Consider the following 26,254-nt stretch of genomic DNA (forward strand, 5'->3'; position numbering starts at 1 on the left):
TCACTTCTATCTCCAAGGATTTTTTGAAGTGTAGGCCTAGTATCTTGTCTCTTTCCTCTCTCGATCTCAAAATAACCAAACAGTCTCTGGACTTGTCCTTCTTTATCAATTTTCCCAGTCTAAAGGCAGTCACAATTTTAAAGTCCTTATCTTCCTCTATCCCCCAGAATTTGGAGAACAAAAGTGTTAAAAATCCCTGTAAGTTTCCTTCCTCCAATTCTGGGATAGCCCTTAATCTGAGATTATTTTCCTTACTTTTCAATTCAACCAATGACAGGTAGGCTTGTTGTTCCCCTACCTGTCTTTTCAGAGGCCTTACTTCCCCCCTAATCTCATCAACCTTTTTGTTCGCCTGTTCTGCTTTTTGACAAGCTTCCACCGCAAGCTTATAATTTTCAGTCATTGCCCCTTGTAATTTTTCAATTGCCTGGGTATGATGGGAAACTTGCTCAGATAATTTAGTGATAGAGGATGTAGCTTGGTCAATTTTTGATGATTGGTTGTCCACTTTTTGATTTAAAATTCCAAGTTGTTCCAAGATTTGCTTCAGGACTATTTCAGATCCTCCAGTTGCCATATCTTCTGCAGCAGGCTCTGCAGCAGGCTCTTCAAATTCCACCTCCTGTGCTGTCAGCACAGTTGGGACGGATGATCTTCGTTGATGAGATAGGGTTGTTTGAACAAGTTGCCCTGGTTTCTTTTCTTTCTCTTTAGCTTTAGCTGCTCTTGTTCTCCCTGTGCCACTCATTCCACACCTGCCTCTGTTCAAGGTCAAATTTTCTTTTGTTTCATAAGTTAGACAAAGTCCAGAGTGTAAACAATTTAACCACAGAGAATCACAATAAAGTACAGTTCCCAGGCCTCTATATCTCCACAATCCTCTAGGTGGGGGTATTTCAAAGTTTCAAGGAGGGAGAGAACTCTTGTCCGCCATTGAAGTTCTTATATTCCCTATGTTAAGTTCCAGAGCACAAAAGGAAGTTTCCACAGGCTTTCTTTGTCTTAAAGAGAAGCCACAAGGTGTCAAGAAGGGTCCCAGCAACAATGTTTAAACGTTAATGTCTCAGTCTGTGTATCAGTTAAGCTCCAATAACAGTATCAGCAGTTTGACAGCTCTCCTTTGCACACTGACAGCCCGATCGCTGGGTTGTCTCTTTTAACTCCACATAGCTCAAAATTAGGAAGAAGGTCCCAAAAATAAAATCCACAACTTTTACAGAAATTTCCTGCTTGTCTTTTCGCTACAAAGTCTGTCAGATACACCCTCGTTTTACTTTTACAGTCCCCTTTCAGCGCTTCAGCACTCTTCTGCGCAATTGCTTTAATCTGGTTAGCAGGATCGGGAGACGGACTTCCTGTTACTCGCCTCCCGTTTTCAGCCGAATTTCAACCAAATTCCCAAATTTTCCGATGTTTAGCTCCCCTTACTCACGGGTATGTAGCAGCCAATTTTGATGTTTTCAAGAAGAAAGGTCGGTGCTCATCATCAGCAGCAGCGCGGCTTTGCATCCACGAAAAGAGCGATGAACTCACAGCGCCGCTCCCCCTTTTGCGTTCTGGAGCCCCTTACGGAGCCCCTTCTTCGTTTCCGGGGGGGCTTTGGGCGCCCGCCGAGTCCCACGGCCGCAGGCTCGCTCTGCCTGCGGTTTTTCTTAACGGGTCTCCGCTTTGCCGTAGCGGACGACCCTTTTTCGCGGAGCCCCTCTTCACCAGGTAAAGAGGACCGCCATTGCTATTTTGCGCCGCCTCCGGAAGTCCAATTGCCAAGATACTTCAATATGGTTTCGTCAGGAGCGGGGACAGGGGGAAATTAAGCTGAAAGCCCCTTAGCGCCAACACTAAATATTTGTTCCCCGCTTGGGGCAGGCTTGAGCTGGGAGGTGAAAACATCAGTCCTTCCAAGATATCGGGGAAGTATAACAAAGGGATCAAAAAATGTTGGTTGGCTCTACGTTTTCATGGCACTGACTCAAAATGATTACTGTTCTAAAAATAGAACTGACCACTTTTGCAACAAAGGGAGAGAATGTTGGGAGTCTGGAAGAAGAATTCCATTTCTGGAAGAATTATTTCTGTGGGAAACAAATTACGTTATAAATATTAACTGATGGCCTTTTGTAGCTGCTCAAGGACCTGGAATATTAGGCAGCTGAAACGGGCTGTGTATGTTTCCAGAGGTTAACGCTGCTATAGAGGTAGTGTCGGTGCATTGTTATGCTTATGTATAATTATCTTGACAGGTGTCAACTCAGATTTCTTTGATGAGAACACCTGCCCGTTTGGTGCCTAGACTGCAAGCCTGAATCTAATATCTAATGGCTACTGAAATATATATAAATGTCAATCACTCTTGGCTTGATTTTTTTTGTTTGTTTGTTTCGTTACAGGTTTCTCTTTTTGTTTTTCCTGGCTTGCTCACATAGTTGCAAACCTGTTGTCTGGTTCTCTTTCTACAAAAGCACAGAATTAAATGTCACCTGAACACAACTAGAAAAGCACTCACTTGCATAACTGTCCCATTGCATCTGTTTGCAAGATCTGAGTTTTGGAATCTCCTTGAGCATCCAGAAACTCTGCATAGTTCTTGGGGTTTTTTTTCTTTTTCTTTCATGGAACTTCAACTTCCTTTATTTTTACATCACAGTTCTAAAGTTCAGATGCTACAATTGCACTGGCCATCCATCCATCTATCCTTTCCCCCTCTCTCAGGTTACTGAATTTTTTCTCACTACTAACTCTGCTATACTCAGCCTTGTCCATCACTTACCAAAGTTCAGATGCTGCTACTGCACATGGTCTTCCATCTACCCATCCATCCTTACCCCCTCTCTTAGGTTATTGAACTACTTTCTGGCTATTTAACTGTGTTTTAATTTGCCTTTTCCATCACTTACCAAAGTGAAGTGACAGACTGCAATTCACTCTACAGCAGGAGACTTAATATTCTTGAAGTCTGTGCATGTGAGAGTGTTTCCATATGATCTCATACACACGGAGAATGATAATGTTCAGTTGTCCTTTTGTGTTACTGAATTCACATGATTCCTCCTCCAACCAGCAACCAAAAATTAAGAAAAGGCAAAAGTGTTTTTTACGGTAAAAACTTGTCTGAAATTGTCTAATAATTCTGACCTCTTCCCATATAAAGTGTTCTTAAAATAGGGAAATATCAAAATTTGCCTAAACAGACCTTCTTCCTAGAGCTAATAGAGTCTGCAGTGGAGGGTGATGCACCCAGTGCTATTTTTCTAGAAAAAGAGGTGTTGGAACTCACCATGAACGCCTCCCTTGTTTTCTTGTAACGGCAATGGTGCCCACATGAGAGGTGCCAAAACTCAGTTCTGGTGAGTTCTGGCTTGAAATAAAGCCCTGGTTACACTCCTTTCCATTTGTTTTGTAGTCCCAATAAAATTCACCCCGCTCTCTGCTGCTTCTTGTTTTAAGAACACAGCAGCAAGGAATGCATTTAGCTTCATATCTAGTTTTACCCTTAGACCAGGCTAGGGTGGAGTAGAAATCTGAGAAGCTAAGAATTCTAAAAGAAAGGAACTCCTGAAATCTTTCCTCTATATGTTTGTTTGGAAGCACCTTCTCCCTGCATGCTCCTGTAAAATAGAAGAGGGAGCCCACCCTAGATAGCCAGCCCAAGAGGGTAGCAAGATGAGACTATTGCTAGGGCTCCCAAGGCCAAAAAGGTCACTAACTAGCTTCAGTGCCCATCAAAGAGGACTGGAGAGAGAATGAAAGAATGCAGTGCCTCTTCTAGGTTTAAGGGACACTTGCTTTGGCCATGGATCCACCAACTCCTGGAGCTGATTCTGCCCTGTACAAAACCTCTTAAACTCCCCATGCACAGAATAGCTGAGGCTTCCTCTTTTCCGTGCTTGTTTTCCACAGGAAGTTTTGTGTTGCCCTGAGGGACCATCCCTCGTGGCGTTGGAGCACAACGCTCTGTTTCTGTCACGCACCAGTATAGACTGATACACCGAGAGTCAAAAGTCTGCTCTGTTGCTTTGTTGTTTTTTTCATGCACACTTAATAATGACAAACAGGAATCACATTAAGCAAGCCTTAACAGCTTCCATTCACTCTGCATCCTCAGTGCAAGCCAAATGATTATGAGCATGTTTTGTGCTTTTTAAAGTGTAGGCAACATTCAGCGATTAGTCAAGTCCTTTCATGAAGCGGGAGACTTTTGTGTGGGTTGCTGTTCTGAGGCCAAATTCTGATCTCACCGATACAACCGGATCCAAAGACCACTAATATCAAAGGGAGACTTCCCACTGACTTCATTTGACTTTGATTCAAGCCCTTAAAGGCCACTTACATCAATGGGGTTGCTCATATTTTCAAAGAGTGGATGCTGGCTCAAAAAGTTGCTTATGAAACATATTTTGATCAGCGATTAAAAAAACAACAACTTCAAAGACTGCAAAAGTTGCTCTTCTGGTGTAGTTTGTTTCCGAATTATGTTGAGTAATCAAATCCTTATCCTCTCATTATGTAGAATAAAAGACAAAATAACTGGTAAGCTACATTGCTTGTTACCTTTCAGTCCCATATCTGAAGTTGACGGTACAGTATGGACTTTTGTCTTTTATTGAAAGCAGGGAGATATGAAACAATTGAATATTTCCGGGATAATCTTGTAACCGTTTCAGGATTGTCACAATATACTTGGGAAATCTTGTACTGATACAATTACATCAACTCAAGGTCTTCTGCTCCCAATAAAGCTGGTTAAACACTATGCGCACAAGCCACTGGCCAAGCATTGCAGACATGCCAACCATTCCCCCCCCCTCTAGAATTCCTTCTTCAACACACAGAGAGCATCTCTGTACTATGGGCTGGTGTCAGAGACATTCCCTCCCCCAGGGAATTCTGGGAATTGTAGATATGCAAGGCATGGTTGGCATCTCTAACACAGTATTCCCGGCACCTGGGCCAGACTCAGTATCCCAGGATTCCTTAGCAGTTCTTGGATTCTGTACATTTAAATAAGTATGCAACTGATATGACCGTACACTCCTTTCAAGAACATACAATTTTGGGGTTATAAACTGAAATCGTAGGTGTAAGATCCTGATTTTAATTAGTCACAGATTGCAGGATCTTTCTGCAAGTTCATATTGCTCTGTCTCATGTTACTTTTCGATGTAGCAAACTCACAGGGTTATTTGATGTCATTGATGTCTGATGGTAAAGACCGTAACATTATATCCCCCCAGCTGCAACAGACTGTTAGTTCTCTGACTCTTCACCTGATATCATAAATACCATTTCGGTTATTAGAGATCCCATCGCTATTTAGAGATGTCTTTTTCAAGGACAGGTCTATGCTGATATGCAAAGTAAAATATTGCCAAAAAAACCACAACCCACCCCATCCTGTTATGCCACCAATATGATACCATTTGGAGGTTGATTAACTCCATCCCCTATCAGCCCCAGCCATCATAGTCACTGGATGATGGGAGGGCACCCCATCAGGAGGGCACCACACTGACTACACCAACCTCCTTTTTTGTTAATCTACTGACAGTCCTTTGCAATCCTTCTGTCTCCCCTGCTGTGGCTGTGTTCTGCCTCCACTGTCAGAAGCGGTAGGTTTCTGAAGGCCAGGTTTCCTCAAAGGGCTGTTGTCCTCAGGTCCTGGTTTTGGGCTTCCTGTAGACATCAGGGTGGCCACTGTGAGAACAGGATGCTGGGATAGATGGACCCCATTGGCACGATTCAGCAGGTTCTTCTTATGTGCTGATGCGGATGTATGACAAGGGCTGTTTCACAGTGTAGAGCAGGGTTTCCCAAACCTGGATCTCCAGCTGTTTTTGGACTACAGTTCCCACCATCCCTGGCCACTGGTCCTGCTAGCTAGGGATGATGGGAGTTGTAGTCCAAAACAGCTGGAGATCCAAGTTTGGAAAACCCGGGCGAAGAGCTAGAAAGGAGAACTTGTGCCACCCAGATGTTGTTGGATTACAACTTCCATCATCTCTGATCATCGGTGGTCACTATTCATGATGGCTCTGTTCTGTCTCTGCTGTTGGAGGCATCATGCATCTTGCATACCTGTTGCTTGGAATCACAAATGGAGTACAGTTGCACTCAGGTCCTGTTTACAGGCTTCAAAATAGGTCCTGTGTTGACCACCCTGAGAACAGGATACCAGACTAGATAGGCTTTTGTTCTGATCCAGCAGGGCTCTTCTTATGTTTATGGTCTTAGATCCTCCTTTCCTTGATTTTCCAGACTGATATGAGATAGCTCATAACTCCCAGTGTCATCTGGAACGTAACACCTAATGAAATTTGCCATTGGTGCACCCACTTCCACAAATCAATTGCCAACCCGATTGGGGAACTGTGTTTAATAACATTCTTGGATTTCCCCATCATCACAGGAAATCTGGATTAGTTTCACCCAGATTTCATAGCCCATTCCTTTGGGAGCATTATTCTCCCAAATAAATGTGTCCAAGGGGTTTGTTTGAAGCATCATTGGTATTAAAAATACAATAAGGTTTTTGTGCACTTCCCGTGCCTCTAAACCAATACAGTAAATGTCTACCATCAGTGAAATGCTAAAGAAAATGGAACAAAGATACTTTTCTTAACAATATTCACCAGTGACACTTCCTAGATTAAAAGCCATTTCTAATGTGAAAATGCCCTTTAGATGTTGCATGTAAAATCTGGCAAAGCACGTACATGATATTGGATGTGTTAAATCCTTTCCAATCTTGTGTCTGCAGGGACATACCTAGGGGTTGGCTAGGTTTGCCCCTGCCAAGGGTGCAGGCCCAGGGAGCACAAAAATTGCACTTCCCCACTTGGCTCAGAGTGGCTAGGAGCCCATCTGCCTGTCCCTGGGATGCTCCTTCATTGCTCTGGGCAGCCAACATCTTCTTGCCAAGGGCACAAGGGATGGGGTGGGGGCACCAGTATAGCTCCTTGCCAAGGGCTACATGACTTCTACATTACATTTCTGCATAAATTTCTTGTAATAAGACAGACCTGGAAAATCTTCTGATGCTCACAAAGCTCAAACTCAAGAGCTCGATGCCTTTGACTTCCCCTCCGCTTCTAGCAAGATGTACTGTATATCCATCCTTCTCTGAGCCTAATACTGCCAGGTGGGAGTCCTGCCTTGCTTTTTAAATCCCCAGTCCCCATCTGGTTTTGTTCTCTCCGTGAAATCTGATATCGGGAGACAAGAGTGTGGGGCTGTTTTTGATCAACAATAATTGTTTCCCCCTTAATCGACAGACAAGGTACAAATTACACTAATTACATCAGAGATAGGAGCAAACCTCTTCCTTAACCGCAGCTGTTGGGAACATATTTTGAAGAGAGCATCATGTATGTAAAGTGGATTTTTTTATTTTAAAAAATGCATCTTGTCATATAGATGGGGAAGAGCTTAGCAAATCCAGTCAAAGATTTAGGCAGTGTGCACATAGTGCATATGGTGGCAAATGTAACAAATTTGCAAAGAGTGAAGAATAAGGTTTCTTATGAGCTGTATAGTGTGAATGTTTAAATGACAATGGCAACAAATACAGCCCCACAAAGCATTTCAGGCACGCAGCATACCACATTCAAATGTGTTTCTCTACATTTCCCCAATACAGTTCATTACTTCAAGATGGTAAGGAAATGGGCATAACCAAAAAATAACTCTCTTTATTTTCCTTTTTGAAAGAGTCTTGTTTCTGTTTTTGTTTAAAATCATCCCAAATCAAGAAATAGTAAAGGAAAATAATGACTTATCTTCCTCCCCCCCTTTTTTTAACAGGATGCTTTTCAGGAGACAATGATCACTTCTTGGCAATTCATCAGAGAATGAGCAGGAAGCCAATATTCATTTACCACCATGTGCAAAGTGTCGAGAAAAGTCTGGATACAAGTGATCGGAAGGATTATGGGCACAATTCCCACTTATCTTCCCATGGAAAAATAAGCAAGCTGCACCCTGCTGTCATAGTTAAGCCAGCGTACGAACCGTCTCTCAACCTATTAGCTATGACTGGTGATGAGGATCAGGAAGTGGAAAATCTGCCTATTCCAGCAGCTAATGTGATAACTGTGGTAAGTTTTCTCGCTCTAAGTTCTGGCATCATAGCTGAGAACCATCTACTCCAGAGGTGAGGAACCTGTGTCCATCCAGGTGTCATTGAAGTCCAACTCCCATCAGTCCAAGCTGGCATAGACAATTGGTGGGGATAATGAGAGTTGTAGCTCACCACACTTTGGGGGCAATGTGTTATCTACTCCTGGTGTAGCCTGTTGTTGGTTTTTAGGCTGCTGGTGGCACAAAAGGCAGAGGCCATGTAAGTTTTAGAAGTTAGGGGTTAAGTGTGATTGAATGATCCTCAACAAAACCAAAACCGTTCCTATGCTGCAGGATACCTTGGAGACATCTGCTTTGTTGCACTTGCTGATAAACTAGACAAACCTAGCCGTAACCTGTTGTACACAGAAGGTGATAAAGTGTAAGAAGCCCTGAAGGCTTGCTAGGAAATGAGGAGCAAAATGATGAATGAATTTGAATTTAAAAACTTTCCTAGTGTAAAACAAAAAAATGTTGAGGACCACCAACTCTGGACCAAGCTTTTTTGCCATTGGTTGCCCTGGGTGTACTAGAGACAGCATATACAGGACAAACTATCACATTTCCAAGAGAGGAGCAAAAGTGGTCATCCCTGACCACTGGGCACACTGAGTGGGCTTATGGGAGTTGAAGCCTAGCAATATATGGAGGCTATAGGAAATGTCGCTGAGGAGATGCAGTGATGAGCACATCTGCCTCTCTGTGTAGTTGTTAGAGATACAGCACCAGTGTCAATGAAAATAAGGTGGAAAATCCTCTGGTACAATCTTTGCCAACCTTGTGCCTTCCAGATGTTTTGGACTACAACTCCCATCAGCCTTGGCCACCCATGCTGACTGAGATTGATGGGAGTTGCATCCAAAGCACCAGATCAGCAAAGACCGAAAGAATTGCCAAACTTCCTTTCTTTTCCCGCATGTGGATAAAGCTGAGCCATGCAGGTGGGAGGCAGGCGCACGCTTAACACAGCTACCATAAACATAGTAGCAGCTGCTTTTGAAAAGGAAAATGTGTTGGAATTTGCATGAATTATATGGCAACCCCACATGTGTAGAACAGAACGTGAAAGCTCCCTCGATTTGGCCTGAATTCTTCTACTGTGTGGGGGTTTGGGTTGTTTTTTTTTTTTTTTACATAAATACCTGAAGCCTGAATTAAGCACATTTGCAGTTGGTCATTCTTACATAACTGCCCCATTAAATCTCCATTAGCTGCCTAGTGAGAGTCCTGACTTCCTCTACTTAATGCATCTGTGCAGAGCAAAGTGCCGGCCTGACTGAGAGCCATATGGGCAGCAATGGCTGGAGCACAACAGTGTGAATTAAGCACCCGGTTAGCCTCTATTTAGAGTACAAGCCCTTCTGTGAGGATATCTGAGGACTTTCTACTTACAGTATTGCCTCGTTTGGGTGGGCAGAGAAGTATTTCAGTGCACAATTATGGAGAGGAGAGTCAACTGCCAAACTGAATAATCATTCGCAAATAAATTTCCCTTAGGAATGTCTTTGGGGAAGCCTTGACAGTTGGGGTTCTCCTGTGTTCCAGGAAAGCTGTGGGCCAGCGAGCGGTTAGGAGAGATTTGGGTTTAAGAATCTGAATGTTCTTCCCCGCAGAGAGTCATTTCTCTCTCAAAGCATTTTTTGAATGATTTGCATTTTATTGCCGTGCACTTTTCCTCTTTGTTTGCTTGCTGCTTTTGCTCCCCCCCCCTTTTTTTTTTTGCTTTGAACTTTCAGGAGCATTTTTTGTCATCTTGCTGACCTTTTCAGGAACACTAATACGCAAAGACGCTCCCCTGTGCATTAGTCACCTTCAAAGAAATGAGGTTATGTCAGGGTTGTGGAACTGGCGGCCTTCAGAGGTTTTTGGGGACTATAACTTCCATCAGGCCTGACCATTGACCATACTGGCTGGGGCTGATGGGAGCTGGAATCCAACAACAACCAGGGGTTGTGGTGCTCACAGCTTCCCCACCCAGTTTTGCTTTTTGGAAATCTTAGTAAAGGCTTTGATAGTAGGGCTTCTCCTGTGTTCTCTCAGGTGGTCTTTATCTGAATCCATTCTATTTATTCGTTTATTAACCCCCAGTTGCACCCCCATTTGATCACCCAAAGTGCCACTGAGGCAGGTTTACAATATTAACACACCTACTCAAATAATGGTTCAGATCTGCTGCTGGTGACTTGGGCCAGTGGCGGAGGAAGCCTCTCAGGCAGCTGGGGCAGCGTGGCCAGGGGCAGGGGTGGGGGGGCGCAGTGCCCATAGGGACAGAATGGGGCACTCAGCATCCCGTCCTGTCCCTTTGGGTGCCATGGGGCACATGGCTCCCATACAGGACACACAGCACCCATAGGGACAGGGCATGCAATGGGGCCTCACCCGACCTACAACTGGGGGGGAGGGAGGCAGCAGGCGGACAGCGCAGAGCCTGCGGGCACTGAGACGCGTGGCTGGTGTGCACTGCAGGCCCCGCTGTGATGAGTGCCACTCGCCATTTTGCCATTGCCCATCAGGGTGACACCCAGGGTAGACTGCAACCCCCACAACCCGCTTCCTACACCCCTGACTTGGGCCAGCTGCTCTATCTCATGCCAGCCTACCTCACAGGCAGGGCTTTTTCTCAGCTGGAACTCGATGGAGCTCAGTTCCGGCACCTCTCAGGCGATATTAGAAGAGAACAAGGGAGGTGGTCATGGTGAGTTCTGGCACCTCTTTTTCTAGAAAAATAGTACTGCTCATAAGGTTATTATGAGGATAAAAAAAGGGGTAAGATCAGTGTAGGATGCCTTGGCTCATTGGGGAAAGGGTGGAATAAGGGTGGCCCTTGTGGTCTCTTCCAACTCTATGATTCTATGATTCTAATGTTTGAAATAAAATGATATTTATTTCAACTATTTGATCAGTCTTGCTAGGGTGGCTTACAAAAATCCAGGAATCTCTGCTCTCAGGTTTACAATCTAAGAAGACATGGCATGTGAGGGAAAGGGGGTGGGAGGAAAGAGTTTAAAGCATGAGGACCAGTTATTATAAAGAATATGGTTGCCCCTCCTGCCACCAGATCAGCAATTGTTATTTTACAGATCCCATTTCTTTGAGTGGGTTTTGCCAAGGAAACCTGACCTTTAGATCCTGACTTTACTAGCGCTCCTGGTTCTTGAACTCATGAGAGCAATTGCAGGTCATAATATCTGCTGCAGTCCAATTGCATCCTTTGAGTGCATTATGAAGGAGTAGGAAAGTCTGGAAAGCGAGCTTATTTTTTCCTTTTAAATGCTGCCAGCGCTTGCAGCAGAACAAGAAGGTTCTGAGCGCAATCCAGTTTTATGTATTTGCAAAGCAGAAGCAGGAATGGTGGGTGGGTGAATGTGCTATCAATCCTCCTTATTGTGAGTGAAAATTTTGCATTAGAAAATGAGAATCTGAACAAAAAAACAAAACACCAAAAGCTGTATTTCTACGCTATTACCATTTCCTTGAAACAGATTGCAGATGCTGAGAACTGGATGTAGCTAAGCAAAAAGAAAAAGGAAATTGCTTTGTGAATCTCTCAATAAAGGAACTATGCTAATGGATAATCTGAGGGTACATCTTGGTGTAAACCTGATCATTTTATTTATATGAATAGGAGGTAAAGGGATTTTTCCCCCTCCCAGACATAATTTCATATAACCTTGAGGGGCTTCCTACTGCAAGACAATGTTGTTCTTATCTGATGTTTTTAGCCTTTTCTATTAAGGAGCAACAGGAAATTGCAATGCAATTTCTAAGTGCCCTAAGCAGAATTTGATTATACCATAAGTAGGCCCCACAGATTCCGACTGACTGTTCCTCTTTAAATTTGGGCTTTAACTGTGCCTTTTTTGCAAATGTTCACAGTCGACTGCCTTAAGTTTTGTGTTGTTGTTTTTTTAAAAAAAGAAGCACTTGAAATAATATATAAGATCAAATATGGCTTTCCTAGTTTCCCAGAAGATTTGATGTTCACAGAAGTGGCTGAACTGAAAACAGAAGAATCCAATCAAACCTGACAACTTGCCCTGTTTGAATGGGAACTGTCTGGTGCAATTTGAAAAATAAATTAGAAAGTGAAAATAAAAGGTGTTATCATGTGCACTTTGAAATGTGATCTTCTGGCCTGGCCTTTGCCCTAGGACTCTTGCAGGCAGGTGATTATTGTGGAATAAATGCTCCTCAGTGTGGAAGTTTTTTGCAACTCCCACACAATGGCGATTTCGTCAAAATGCCAAAAACACCTGTTGCCAATGAACTGCTCATTGACTCATGTGCAGGGCTAGCTTTATGCATAAACTAAGGAAACTACAACTCAGAGCCTAAGATTATGAGGGGCCTCTAAATTCAATTCTTAAAAACTAGATTTCAAGTTTTACATAATTGGTTAATAAAGGAAACAGATAAACAGGATAAAACAGATGTTATTTTGAGGCATACCCTCCAACATCTTGAGTCCCTAAACCAGTATGTTGGGTCTTCCTACCTGTGCTCCCGTTTGAGTCACATGACCCGCACAAGATCACGAAGCCCATAATATGCACTTCTTTTCAGGGCCATGCTTGCATGGTGCCCAAGACTGCGGCACCCCAAAAAATGCTTTTTGGGGCGAGATCTTGGTGCAAAATTGCATGAGATCACAGCACCAAAAATGGTTTCCATATTCACGTGAGAAAACAGGATGTCCCTTTGACTATGGCTAACCAACACGGCTACCTACCTTTTTTCCGGGGCACTTGTGGGGTATGGTGAGATGGCAAAAATGTACTTAATTCCTATTCAATTCCTTGTCATATAGTGTTGATAACATCTGTGCATGAATAACTATAATGTAGTTTTGTATATGCCATTCATAAGGTGTTTTCATTTAAAGGTATTTTATATGCAAATAGGTTGATGGCAAGTTGTTTATGTTTGTTAGGTGATTGGCTTTCACTGAATCCTCATATATGAAAATTTAAAAGTTTAGTATTTCTGTTTTCATCGTTCTTTGTGTCACCGAAAAACATGTGTATATTTCTAACATGATGCGGCCTCCTAAACTTGGCAAAGCTTAGAGCCTCAGCATGTCTTAATCTAACCCTGCAGGGCTAAGAAACACCACTTAGCAGAGCTGGCCCAAGACGTTTTGCTGCCTGAGGCAAAGAAGATGATAGCACCCACCCTCCAATCCTGTACCTAGTCCTACTGGACTAGCAGTTGAATCTTTCTTTAGTACTTGTGACAGAACAACACTGTACCTGAGGGTTGCAGAGTAGTTCAGGGGGGCATAGAACAGGCTAGCACAGTAGATTTAGGGAGAACAGTGAAAGGGCTGCTGTGACCTCTGGCAGCTGCTGCCTGAGGCAGCTGCTTCACTCTGTCTAATGCTAGGGCTGGGCCTGCACGCTGGTACCAAGGGATATCCTCTGGCAGCTTGCAGTGTGGAAGTAGGTCATTACATGCATGTCTCTTATCATTTAACTTCACCTTCCTATGGTTGTCCCCCCCCCCCAAAAAAAAACAACAACAACCCACCCCGAACCTTCATTTTCTTTTTATGCTTTGGACCATTTCATGGCAACATGATTCCTTCAAGCTATGTAGCCCTCAGATTTCCTTCTTAGGGAAAGATGCCCCTTTATTTTGTGAATAATTCTAATTGGCACGGCACGTGTTCCAAATGGCATCCAAGGAGCCTCCAGCTCTGTCGTTCTGTATTTTGTTTGCACAAAGAAGTTTGCTGGCCTCATTTCCTTTTTGCTTCCTTCGGTGCACTTCAGCAGGGATAATTGTGGGACGAACTATTATGCTCTCATTGTGCTTGCTGTCAGTCTTTGTAGAGAGGGCAAAAAGGATTGTGTTTAGAGTCTAATGTACACTAGAACATCCCAAAGGCATTTTTATTTTTATTTTTGTCTTGTTCCATATAAAATGAAGAGGAAAAATAAGAGTGCAATATATTCTTAATTTATCATGTGTGGAGTGCAGTGCACATATACTTGGAAGCAAGCCTCACTGAATTAAATGGGCATTGCTCTCGAGTAAGTGGGCGTAGGATTGCAGCCGTAGGAGTGCATTCAACTAATCCTACTCAAATCCAACCCATTGAAATGAATGAACATGTTAATCATGTCCATTAACTTCAAGGGATCTTTTCTGAGAAGGACTAGTGTATACAAGGACTAGTGTATACCATGTATACAAAACCCACTGTGCCAGCCCAGCCCTCACTGCTGCTGTTGCAATGTGGGCACGGGGCACAGAGGGCTCACAGGGCCGCAGTGCGCCACCTGCCCGCCAGCCCGCACGCACAGGGGGAGCCCAGCCAACTGATGCAGCCCTAGGCCAGTGCATCACCCTGATGCTGGTCAGGCATCCATTCAGCGAGGGGCACGATGGCACAACAGCAAGGCCAGGCTGGACTCTGTGACCCAGAGATCAGCAGGCAGGCAGGGTGGGATGGGAATCCCTATGTTGAGGCACGTGGTTCACGCCCCCTCAAAATCATGTGCCCCCCTGACCCTGACCCCACATTTATCCTTCTGTTCCATCTGGACCAAAACGGGGACCATCTTCCGGATGATGTGACTTTGTGGATGATTAATGGCCTATAGCTTGTAGGCTGTAAATGCACGAGGAAACCTTGCCTTTAAAAAAAACCTAGTGGACTGTTAGCAAGTTTTGCAAATGGGGCCAAGCTGGGATCTCTATTATCATTATTAGTACTATATTATGGTTCCCATAACAAATGTTGTATCATCCTTCTGTTGTCCTTTGCTTCAAGGTCACTCCTAACTGACAATTGGTAATGGAGCTTAATTCTTATTTGGCTGTGTTCCAGAAAGAGATGGGTGAAATGTTTTCAGAAATCGAAGGTTGAGTTAATGCATGTCCTGTTCACTGCATGGTGGAAGCCTTTATGGGGAAGAACTAGAGCTAAGAATATATATGCAATAAAACATTATAATTAGGCATTAGTATTGGGTATGGTCAAGAAGATATATGCAGTGGCGTAGCGTGGGGGGTGCAGGGGGGGCCGGCCGCACCATTGGGGGGGGCGCGCTCGCACTCGCAGCTCTCTGCCCCTACCGGGTTCGGGGGCGCAAATTACTTGCCTTGCCCCGGGTGCTGACAACCCACGCTACGCCACTGGATATATGGTAAATATATGTGTTACCCTCATGCAATCTTTGTTCCGATGTGGGTTTGAAATCGAGTATTATGTCCTTTATCAGTTCTTGGAGAATATAGTGAGAATATATTCTCTACAGTCTTGGGTGCTATATACTTGAGAGATGATGGTGTGGAAATCATTGAACTGTTGAGTTGGAAGGGACCCTAAGAGTCATCTAGTCCATAAATGCATCTATGTTGTGTTAAATTTCAATTCAGATTAACAGTTTGGGTAGTTGTTTTCCTTTTCTCCCCTCCCCTATTATCCTTCTCCCATAATTATTTATTATTTTGGACATTAATATACTGTTTTGGGGGGTGCAAAATGTTTTCCTGCTGGTCCAAATAACACAGTTGAGCAATACAGTATGAACCAGCAAAATTAAAGAATGCCAGATGAAAACAACATTATGCAGAGATTTCAGTTTTGAAATTGTATTGGCTATGCTATCTTTTTGCCCAAGAATGGTACAAGTGGTTTTTGTTTGTTTGCTTTGGTCTTTCTGTGATCTGTTAGTATTTTTGTAATTATGAATTATTTGGGTAAATGGCTTCTGGCACTATTTACATTGTGCTGCGTATAATATGACTTTGACCGATAACAGAACAGTCACCCAGGCTAATGAACACAAGCCCTGCTTTGCTGGCAATTCCTAACTTCTTCCATACAGGGCAAAACCTGCATGTAATGGACTCATTTGTGCCGTCCTAATGTGACCAATATGTCTTGTCTTTTTACGAACCATCCTTATTGATTGCCTGTTCAGTTTTATTCTCAACACTTATAGGAAATCATAACTAATGTACGTCCAGTGCAAAGGCTCATGGATTTTTTGAATCTTAAGGGAAAGCCAAGACAGCGACACAGGAGAGCAAGCAGATTCATTAGCAGCATGCCAGACAACTTCCATTAACGTATTAATTAATTATTGCAGTCTAAAATCTAATTACATTCAACATACTTACAGACCAGGACCAGACTTTGTCTAGTGTCCTTCACTTTAATCACTTTCTTTATTCAGTCAGTGTAAATGAGTCTCTTGAAATAAAAACATCTTGTTAGGCAGAGAGGTTAGGCAGAGAGGTTAGGCTGGCCTCAACTAGAGCCAGGGCTTTTTTGGCTGTGGCTCCGATCTGGTGGAACGCTCTGTCACAAGAGACTAGGGCCCTGCGGGACTTGACATCTTTCCGCAGGGCCTGCAAGACAGAGCTGTTCCACCAGGCCTTTGGCCAGGGCACAGCTTGACTCCCTCCTTCAGCAATCTTCGTGGAGCTCTGGCCCAATGGTTGCCATTGGTTTGATTTGAATTAATTTTATAATGAATGATTTTAGAGTGTTGTGTTGTGTTGTACTGTTGTACTGTTTTATTGTTGTTAGCCGCCCTGAGCCCGGCTTCGGCTGGGGAGGGCAGGATATAAATAAATTTTTTTATTATTATTATTATTATTATTATTATTATTATTATTATTATTTATTATAGACCCACCTTTTGTCCAGCAATCTGGCATAGGATCAAACACGTAAAAAATGCTATATGTACAAATGGACATCTTAATCCTTCCATGCAGTGTTGTTGGCGGCATCCAGCTGTCTCGAGAGACAGTGGAGTGTGCCTCCAGGGGTGAAGTCAAGCCACTGCACTTGCAGCACTGAAGCAACTTTCCAGGGTGTGCAAGCCTGGGCAGTGTGTATGGGGTCCTGGACTGCTCAGACAACAAGACCACCACCACCCCAGCCTCTCTGATGTGATCCAAAGGAAAGCAGAGCAGTGCATTTGCTGCTCTGGAAAAAGTTCCAGAGCTGCACTCCTCCACATTCCCCCAGCACAGCCCCACTGATCTTGTCAATTTGCTCCCTATTTTTGTCCTTTTAACAGAAAATATCCATGGGAGATTGTTGCAACGTGTCTACGTGGGATGACAGGCAACAAGTGACGAGGGGGCTTTGCTCAGTTTCCCAGGCAGTTTGCTCCTTTGGTTCAAAGCAATCTCTTAAAAGCCTACCTCTGAAGTCATTTTAAATCAAATACATTAGCATCCACCCAAAGGCAAACTAGCAAGAAATTGCCTCTTTATTGTGGTTCTTGGCTTATACAAGAACTGCAGGGACACATAGGTGATTATAATACCCAGTTAAAGGCATGTGAAGAATATGAGAAGCAAAAACACCCCCCAACAACCCCTAACTGTTTGACATAAATGCTTTGTGCTGCCAAGTGTGAAAGCATTCAGCATTGGAAGTCTTGAGCTCTGTGTTGAAAATTGCTTTTAGAACAAATATTCAAATAAGGTGCTGGTGCTGTTTATTCCCTGTGTTAGGGATAGGGAACATCCAGGGACAAATGTGACCCCAGCTGGCCCTTCCCAGGCCACACCCCTCCTGAACTGCACCAACTCACAGGGTTGCCAACTTGAATAAAATATTAGGGGGCCACAGGTAAGCCCCGTGCCATATAATTGATCACAAGACATGGCACGCACATCCCATTTGAGTGGCAATGCCAATCAACTTGGAGGGGGGCAGCCTCCTCAAATATTTTATTATGGGAGCTGAGGGGAACTCGGCCCCTAGGAGTTGACTCTTATGCTACCTCACAACCCTTGCTTTTGCAACCTCCTTTGCCTGGCTGAAAAGTGTCCCTGAGCTCTTCCACTTTGGGCAGATCCACATCAAACATTAAAAACTTCCCTAAACAGGGCTCCCTTCAGATGTCTTCTAAAAGTCACATGGTTGTTTATTTCCTTGACATCTGATGGGAGGACGTTCCACAGGGTGGGCGCCACTACCGAGAAGGCCCTCTGCCTGGTTCCCTCACTTCTCACAGTGAAGGAACCGCCAGAAGGCCCTCAGCACTGGACCTCAGTGTCCGGGCTGGATGATGGGGATGGAGACGCTCCTTCAGGCATACTGGGCCGGAGCCGTTTAGGGCTTTAAAGGTCAACACCAACACTTTGAATTGGGCTCGGAAATGAACTGGGAGCCAATGAAGGTCTTTCAGGACTGGTGTTATGTGGTCTTGGCGGCCACTCCCAGTCACCAGTCTTGTTGCCACATTCTGGATTAGTTGCAGTTTCCGGGTCACCTTGAAAGGTAGCTCCACGTAGCACGAATTGCAGTAGTCCAAGTGGGAGATAAGTAGAGCATGCACCACTCTGGTGAGACAGTCTCAGCTGGTGTATTATTATTATTATTATTATTATTATTATTATTATTATACAGATCAGTAGTAGAGAATGGCTTTTGGACATGAACTTGTAGGGTACCAGTCAGGGTAGATTTACAAAGAGCAAGAGATCACCCAACTCTCATCAGCAGCCAGAGACCCTATGCATGACTTTGACCATCCGTCCTGCAAAGATGTCAAGAAGTGCTCTGGCTGAATGAGATTGTACTGTGAGTGTAGTATAGGGATGACCCAGCTGAGGTGAATTGAATGGGAGATATAGGTGTTCAAGTGCACAGTACATCATGATTCCATGCCCTGTGAAAGCACACACCATGAAAAGACATGTAAGAAGACTGATTGTTCCTTTGGAACAAGCGTGGGATCTTAAGTATTTTGCAGAATGAAAAATCTATATATATTCTGGGACCCCAGATGTCATTACCTTTTGTGCAAATGACCTTTCCTGAAATGAAATGAGGGTGTATAGTGTAGGATCTTTTTAATTCAGCTCCTGACAACCACGTTGTGTTCATAAGCAGGAGATCTGTACCGTTCTGCTTTCCACGAAATCATCGGTGGTTCACATTTTCCTGCAAAGAGACAGCTGGACCAAAGAGAATACGACAACACGAGGAGATAAAAGGAAATCTTAACTTCAGAGTAAAGGAAATGGCATACTCTTTTCCTTGAGCAAAAAGAAGAGTGCGATAGAACATTACCCATGCCTCCTGATTCATACAATAACAAAAATGTTTTTTTTCCTTTTAAATGCTTTTCTTTTAAAAAGAATGGAAGATGCAGTTTTCATTTTTTTAAAAGGCTTTAAATGCAATCCGTGTGCCACTGAAGGCAGTGATTTTCATAGCTGTAAGAATGCATATTTAGAGTGACTGAAATCCACAATTTTAAAAACAAGGCACTTTTATAGGCAGTTCGTTGGTGGCAATAAAATAGCTTTCAGATACTTTACTACAGATGTGCTACTAGAACAACAATAAGTGGGAACAGCAGCAAAACGTTGCGATGTAAAGGGCTCCTATTCAGTGCCACACACCTTTTCCAGGACACTCCCTTCCACTATCGCCTCCCCAGTTTTCCATTCCCTACTTTGACTGCCAGCAATCCATAGCAATTGAGCATGTCCAATCCTTGCTGGCTACTTGGATTTTTATTTTATTTTTTTATTCTCCTTAAGCTTTGTTTTAATTTGTAAACTACCGTTTGGCAAACTTTGGGGTTCCTCAGCTTCTTGATCTCCACCCCCTTTGCGTGTGAAGGGTGTCATCTTGGCTATAAGAATCTACCCTCGGAAAATGAGTCACCCTTGGTTTATATGATGTAAATGAAGCTGATGCGTTTACATTTACAGGGAGCTAACTATATATTTTAATCCTATCATCCTATTTGAGGCTTCCAGGAATATCCGTAGTGGCGTAATCTCGTAGCATATGATGCTTTGCATGCTTTGTACCATGTATGGAGGCAACTTGAAAGTTTAAGAAAGGCTTTTAAATTAATGTACTGCTTTGAACATACTGGCAAGCACCAGCTACAAGTACATTAAAAAATGAAGAGTGACTATGTAAGTACTGATTATTAAAGAGCCTGGGGGTTTGAGGTGTCAACATTAAGAGGGAATCAGTGTCAACATTAAGAGGGAATCAGTAGTTAGAAATTTATCTATTGATAGATTTTGGTAAATATGGTTTATGTGATTTGATTAATGTGATTTGCATCTCTGCTTTTAGATATTATCAGATGAACTGAGATAGTAACGTAACTTTTATTTCTCCGTCTCCTATATAGATTGACCTTATTAGATTCTAGCGAACATTTGTTCATTTACTTCATTTTTCCAGTTGCCATTTGAAAACATCAATACCTGGAGTGGTTTTCGTTCCTTTTCAGTGTTTGTGCCTAGCACAGGGTCGGGGCCATATAAATCTTAAACATCTGTAAAACCAGAGTTTCTAATCCAGTACTCAGACACATTGGGGAGAAGGTGCAATTTAACTGTGGAGTTTAACGTGCAATTTTCCTGTGTGTTCATGAAGAAAATGGAGATGCAATAATAATAAATCATAAAGAGGGGAAAGAAATACTTGAGCATCCCACTCACTGAAATTATACAGCTAGCCAGAGTTTCAAATTGTATAGCAGGGGTTTCGTTGCAAGTCAAGTCAAATAGCCTTTGATAAATAATTTGCTTTGAATAATTGGACTGTCTTTAAACATTAGCAATTTGCATATAGGCCTGGTAAACAAAAATGGATTAAGATTAGTTTAGACACCATAAAGCCTTTATGTTCACACTGGAAGCCTCTAGAATATCTATCAGCCTTTAAAAAAGTAGTTTACTAGTCCTTAATAAAGAGATAGACTTAATCTGATTTGCCAAGCTCAAGTTTAGAATTTAGGGATACAATGAAAACTTTGGCTTGTAAGGCTAAGGAATTGATATTTGTCTGCGATAACAATGCTAAACCAAACCTTGTCACTGAAGCAATCAGAATTTTGGTAGGGTTGCAAAATGTCTGGAATTTCCCGGGTATAGCTGGTATTCGGCCCTCTAAAAAAAAAAAAAGCAGCTGGATTTTCACTTTTTGAATTTTGGACTGTTTGCATATGGCTTCTTTTGGTATAACTCATCCTCACTCATTTGGCCAGAAAGATGTGCTGCTCTGTTACTGGAGTAAATAGAAACAGAAAATAAAAGGAGCAAGAGAGATAAGCCCAGTGGTAAAAGTCTGGCTGCAGCCCATAATTATAGGAATGACTAAATTTACCTCCATAATAGGCACTCTATTACTGGGCTCAGTCAGCAAATCACACAGATGACACAACTGTTCTTGCCTTTTAGCCTTACGGGAAACATTCTGCAGAAGATAGAAATAGGTTTGTCCTGAACATTAAAAAACCGGAAACACAAACTCTGATATTTTTCTATATGTAATTCCAGTTTATTATATATTTGGACTATAGTACCTGGCTTCAGAAAAAGCTTTATTTATATGAAGTGGTGCATTCTGTGAAATACGCTCTTTAATGCAACTTTCTATTAGGGCTGTGCGCCAGATTTGGCTGAGGCCCAAGTACTGAACCAAATCAGGCTTACTCGGGGTGACTCAGGCATTGGACGAATCGGGTGCAGATGGTCTCATGTGGGGTTGGATGGCCCAGGACACTCCAGGGCTGTCAGGGAGGCAAGGCATCAGGAAGGAAAGAGTTGCAGGCATTGGGTGGGGAAACCCAGCAGAAAGTTTGAGACCTATTCCGCCTACCATCTGCGACTAGTAGACAGGAGGTCAGGTAAGCCCTGTCAACTGCTATTATGTGTGTGTGAGAGAGAACAGTGTTAAGCCAGAATTTCTGCAGTTTAAAATGGGTTTAATGAGGAGTTGTGCAGACTTAATTGAGATTAGTCTCTGCCTGGTACTAAAGAGCTTTTAAGTTGCACAGAGGGCAGTTGTGACTAAGAAACCAAAATGACTGATCCCCTATTTTTTGAAAACATAACATCCAGCACTTTGCTTGCATCTCTCTTAATCCTTAATTGAAGCATATCAGTCCCCCGAGAAGCACAGAACAGAAGCAAAGAAAAATGTGGTGGTCATTATATTAGCAAAGCTCATTTCAGCTGATTGCTAAGATAAGAAGTCAAGGGGAGCCGAATTTGGAAGCATTACTTAGTGGTCAGAAAGCATGTCGCCTCCCACCCCACCCCCCAAAGTAAAGCAATACCATCTTCAGGTGATAGAAAATTAACTCCCTCTTATTTTAGGTTCCCTCTCTTGTATGGCTAAACTCTACCTGGGGACAACACCTTAAAATTGCAAAGATTTTAAGGGACGTCCACAACTGAGATTGCGTGTCGGGCAGTCTAAATCTGTATCCCGATTAATTTGCCTTTTGAGGGATGGATGAATCTGCCAGTTTTGCTTCTCTAAGCTTCTCATTTTTCTAGTCTTAAATTCAGTTCTTCACACAGCAATTTGTGATTTTTTCAAACAGAAGAACCCTCCTGAAATTCACGAGCATTTTAATGCAAATTCCTCCTAATAGACACAAGTTTGTATGCAGTTTTAAGTAACACACACATCTTTGCAAGCAAACTCCCCTAATGCATTTTTGTATGTTATTTTCACCGAATATGTGCGTTTTGTTGAGTTGTAGAACTGTATCACAGTTGAGTTGTAGAACTGTATCACAAAATTTGGAGAAGTGTGGTTTTCAGAGGATAGCTGTGTTTTCATTTGCGCATTGGTTTGAGAAGTGTAAATTAGATAACTTCTCGTTAAAATGCAAATAAAATAGAATATTTCCTCCATCCCTAGAGAAAACTCGATGGCTGGAGTTTGCTACATGCTCCAGATCTTGCCTGTTGTTATAGCCTTTGCATTCCTTTTTCTCCTGAGTGTGGTAGTGTCTGTTACCACTGAGGAAGGAGCCAAGGTAAGAAGAGGCTGTGCCACGCTTTAACCAAAGCAACAGCCCAGAGACAGGCTGCAAGGATGCTTTAGGTCTCCAGTTCAATTGAATTTCCTGCACCTCTTGTTTCCTCTTTTCCAAATGCATGTGTTAATATGCTTTTTTAAAAAAATCAGTGGTGAGCTCTTGGCACTGGGGAATAATGAGATCTAAAAGAAACAGTAGAGATATTGAGCATGCAGAGCTGGAGTTTTGGAGAGCTCTTCTGCGTGCACTTCAAAATGAGTGTCAATAGGACTCGAAATGAGGGCAGGAATCTCCCCGAAGTCTGTGTGCACTAAAGAGCCAGTGAGATGCTCCAGCAGCAGGTATTAATTTCTTCAGTCAACAGGCACAGAAAGCCATGGCTCAGGCAACCGTGCTGTGAATAAGGTAAAAGCAAGCAAAGAAGTGGCTTCAGGTGCGTTGTGTGACTATGCAGGGGGCAGAAAGGGAAGCTTCTTGTTCCTTTCTGCATCTCTGTCAGATACTAAAGGACAGTTCTGCACCTCCCTCAGCTGGGAAATAAGCAACCTTCCAATATAGTCCAATAAGAACATAAGAAGGGCCTGCTGGACTGATGGCCAGCATTCTGTTCTTACAGTGGTCAACAGATGCCTGTGGGAAGTCCATGAGTGTGACAGAATTCGCCACACTTGTAGTTTCCAGCAACTAGTATAGAGAGGCATGCTGTCTCCAACAGTGCAGGGAGAACATAGCCCCATGGACAGCCTTATCTTCCAGGTATTTATCTAATCCCTTTATAAACCTATCCAGGTTGGTAGAAGGAAGGGAGGTCTCACTTTTCACTCCAGCCTCTGATGTCTGGGTCACTGCTGTGGTTATGTACCAGGTGCAAGAAGTGCAGGGAAATGTAGTTTTCCAGCTCTCGGTGAGCAAGTCAAATACAGACAGATTCAGGCAAGTGGATCAGTTAGCGGCAGAGTTCTGAATTGGCTCAGAATATATGGACAGCACAATCCCAACCATGTCTACTCAGAAGTCCTACTCAATTCAGTGATGCTCCTGGATAACTGGGGCTATGATTGCAGTCTGAGTTATTTTTGTAGCCCCTCTACCCCCAAAATTGTATTCCCCCCTCCCACCCAATTTTAAGCTTGACTTGTGGAATTCTCTCCATTAGCAACTGATTCAGCTACATTGTGAAGATGCACAGCTAGAAGCATCCCAGGTAGCATATTTCATCTCTCTTTTGGAAAAGCATATAAAAAAGCCTGGTATGCTGCTTTATGTTCACACCTTGTACACAAATTTCATTTAAGTTTCTTTTAATTGTTTAGAAACCTAATTCTTTTTTGAGAATGGGTTGTTTACATTCCAGCCTTTATCAATCACACCTGAACTTTTGTAAAAGCTGCATTTTGTCGATTCTAGTGCGTTCTACCTCATTGTGACTTGCAGAATATCCACATCATTATGTGACGATAGTTTGATCATTTTGGAATGTGCTGCAAATGATCAGTTATAAAATATATGCAGGTATCTTAACGGGCTTTACTAATATCTGTGGAGTCTCGTTTCCTTAGCTGAGTTTCTCTTTTGCCATGTCGAGTACTTTCCACAATTCCAGCATATTAAAATGCTAAATAATATATCACTAATGAGCTTGGTCTCTAGAGTTCATAATATTTGACTTTTGCGGATACAGTAATGCAGAAAGAGAGATAATGAAAATCAGAAATTAATTCGCTGGGAAGCTTCTTTCACTTTTCACATGTATTTTGGCTGGTACATAACTCACCCTTTTCTTTCTGGTCTCCTAAGTATCATTGGCAAGAAATTGGAGCATTGCAATTATTTCTAGTCATGAGTTTTGTCATTTTCCTATGATTAAAATCTCAATGTCCATGTTATATGAAGTGTGTTCTTAGCTTATTGTGGTTTATATCCACACTATGCACACACTACATTTACTCCTTGTTTTTCTGTATTGCTTTTTCATGTTAAAAGCAATGGTGTATTCTTTCCTGGATGCAACTTTCAATTCCCATTAACATTAACGGGAGAAAGCCACAGGCATCAAGGAGATAGAATAGTCCCCTAAGGCCATTAGGTTCTCTTCCATGCTTTCAAAACACATGGCAAGGGAATGGAAAGTACAAGGGCATTTCAAGGAGAGATATTAAATTACACTTATCCCCTCCCCACTCATTGTATGGAGTGAGTGAGAATGGGGGAAATGGGCATGGGCACAAGGCCAAAAGCACACACATCAGTGTGAATCACTTGGGGTAACTGATCCATTCAGCAAATGATTTCCCCACCAGCACCATTGCAAATTAGGCTAGCAAGGCCAGTGGATATGAAGATTTTGGTGAGGTTCAGGAAATGTCTGTTGTTAGACTTGGCTGATCTCATGGTTGTTCCCATTTTCCACTTTTTGTCAGCCTCTTCTTCCAAGTACTGGTGGCCACTTTAAGGTCTTGGTGCCTCTCTTTGAACTCAGTTTCCTTAGATTTTCATGATTAAGACACAAGCTGCCAAGATCAATACTTCAATAACATTAGTATTGGCATACCCACTGTAAAAAAAAAATGTAAATGTACAGGACGCTACAGGGGATAATTAGTGAAAAGGAAATAGTTTTAATAACCCTTTAAAGTGAATTCTGGCCCCTCCAAATCTTCAGATGAGCGCTCTCTATACACGCAGCTGCTCAATAGTGTATTTTTGGGGGGGATATGGAGAGAGAGAGAGATGTTTACCCAGTTTCACAATTTGCCCCTGAAACAAGACACAATTTCACCACCATGAAATAGGGGCAGCTATTTCAAGGGTAAGGCCCCAAACTAGTTTGTCCAGTTTGGATGAGGAATCCTTCTGTAACAGTGGCTTCTTTTAAAAAAAAATTGAAACTGTGGGCCACCGACCTCTTTTTTTGTTGTTATACCAGTGGGCACATTTTGGAATCTTGAGGAAGTGCAATGGGCACAAGTCATGAAATAGCTACCACGGTGATGTTGCTTAACACAGAATGACCACCACATGTAAAAGACCTGAAAAAGAGACAGAAACCACAAGAAGTGTGGGCATGCCCGTCCCTCCCCAACTATGAAAAATACACATACACCAGCCACTTCTGATCCTGGCATCCAATGAAATGTGAACATTCCAGGGCAGAGAGGCCAAAGCAGTGGAAAGACTGAGAAGCAAGGTCAAGCAGCCTCTTGTGCATTGTGGATTATTGTGGGAATATATATACCTTTCACAGGCTGCATAAGAGGTACTCGGTTTGCAACCCCTGTTTTAAACATTCAAAAAGTTGCTGAATTGAGACCACTGGTGGTTGGGCAGTGGGCTCCTCTCCCCTTCCTCTACATCTC

At 42.9% G+C, this 26,254-nt stretch overlaps 1 protein-coding gene across 2 annotated transcripts in view; it reads left to right on the plus strand.

Moving 5' to 3' along the window:
- The window catches only part of PTPRR (protein tyrosine phosphatase receptor type R), a 113,549-nt gene that overhangs the window by 18,274 nt on the left and 69,021 nt on the right, over window positions 1-26,254 (plus strand). For both annotated transcript variants that reach the window (XM_083699246.1, XM_083699247.1), the window contains exon 2: window positions 7,798-8,090. In XM_083699246.1, the coding sequence (XP_083555372.1) occupies window positions 7,798-8,090 (293 nt within the window). The remainder of the gene's footprint in view (window positions 1-7,797; window positions 8,091-26,254) is intronic.

Source organism: Podarcis gaigeae, assembly GCF_964106915.1.
Source record: "Podarcis gaigeae genome assembly, chromosome: 10".
Taxonomy (NCBI): Eukaryota; Metazoa; Chordata; class Lepidosauria; order Squamata; family Lacertidae; genus Podarcis; species Podarcis gaigeae.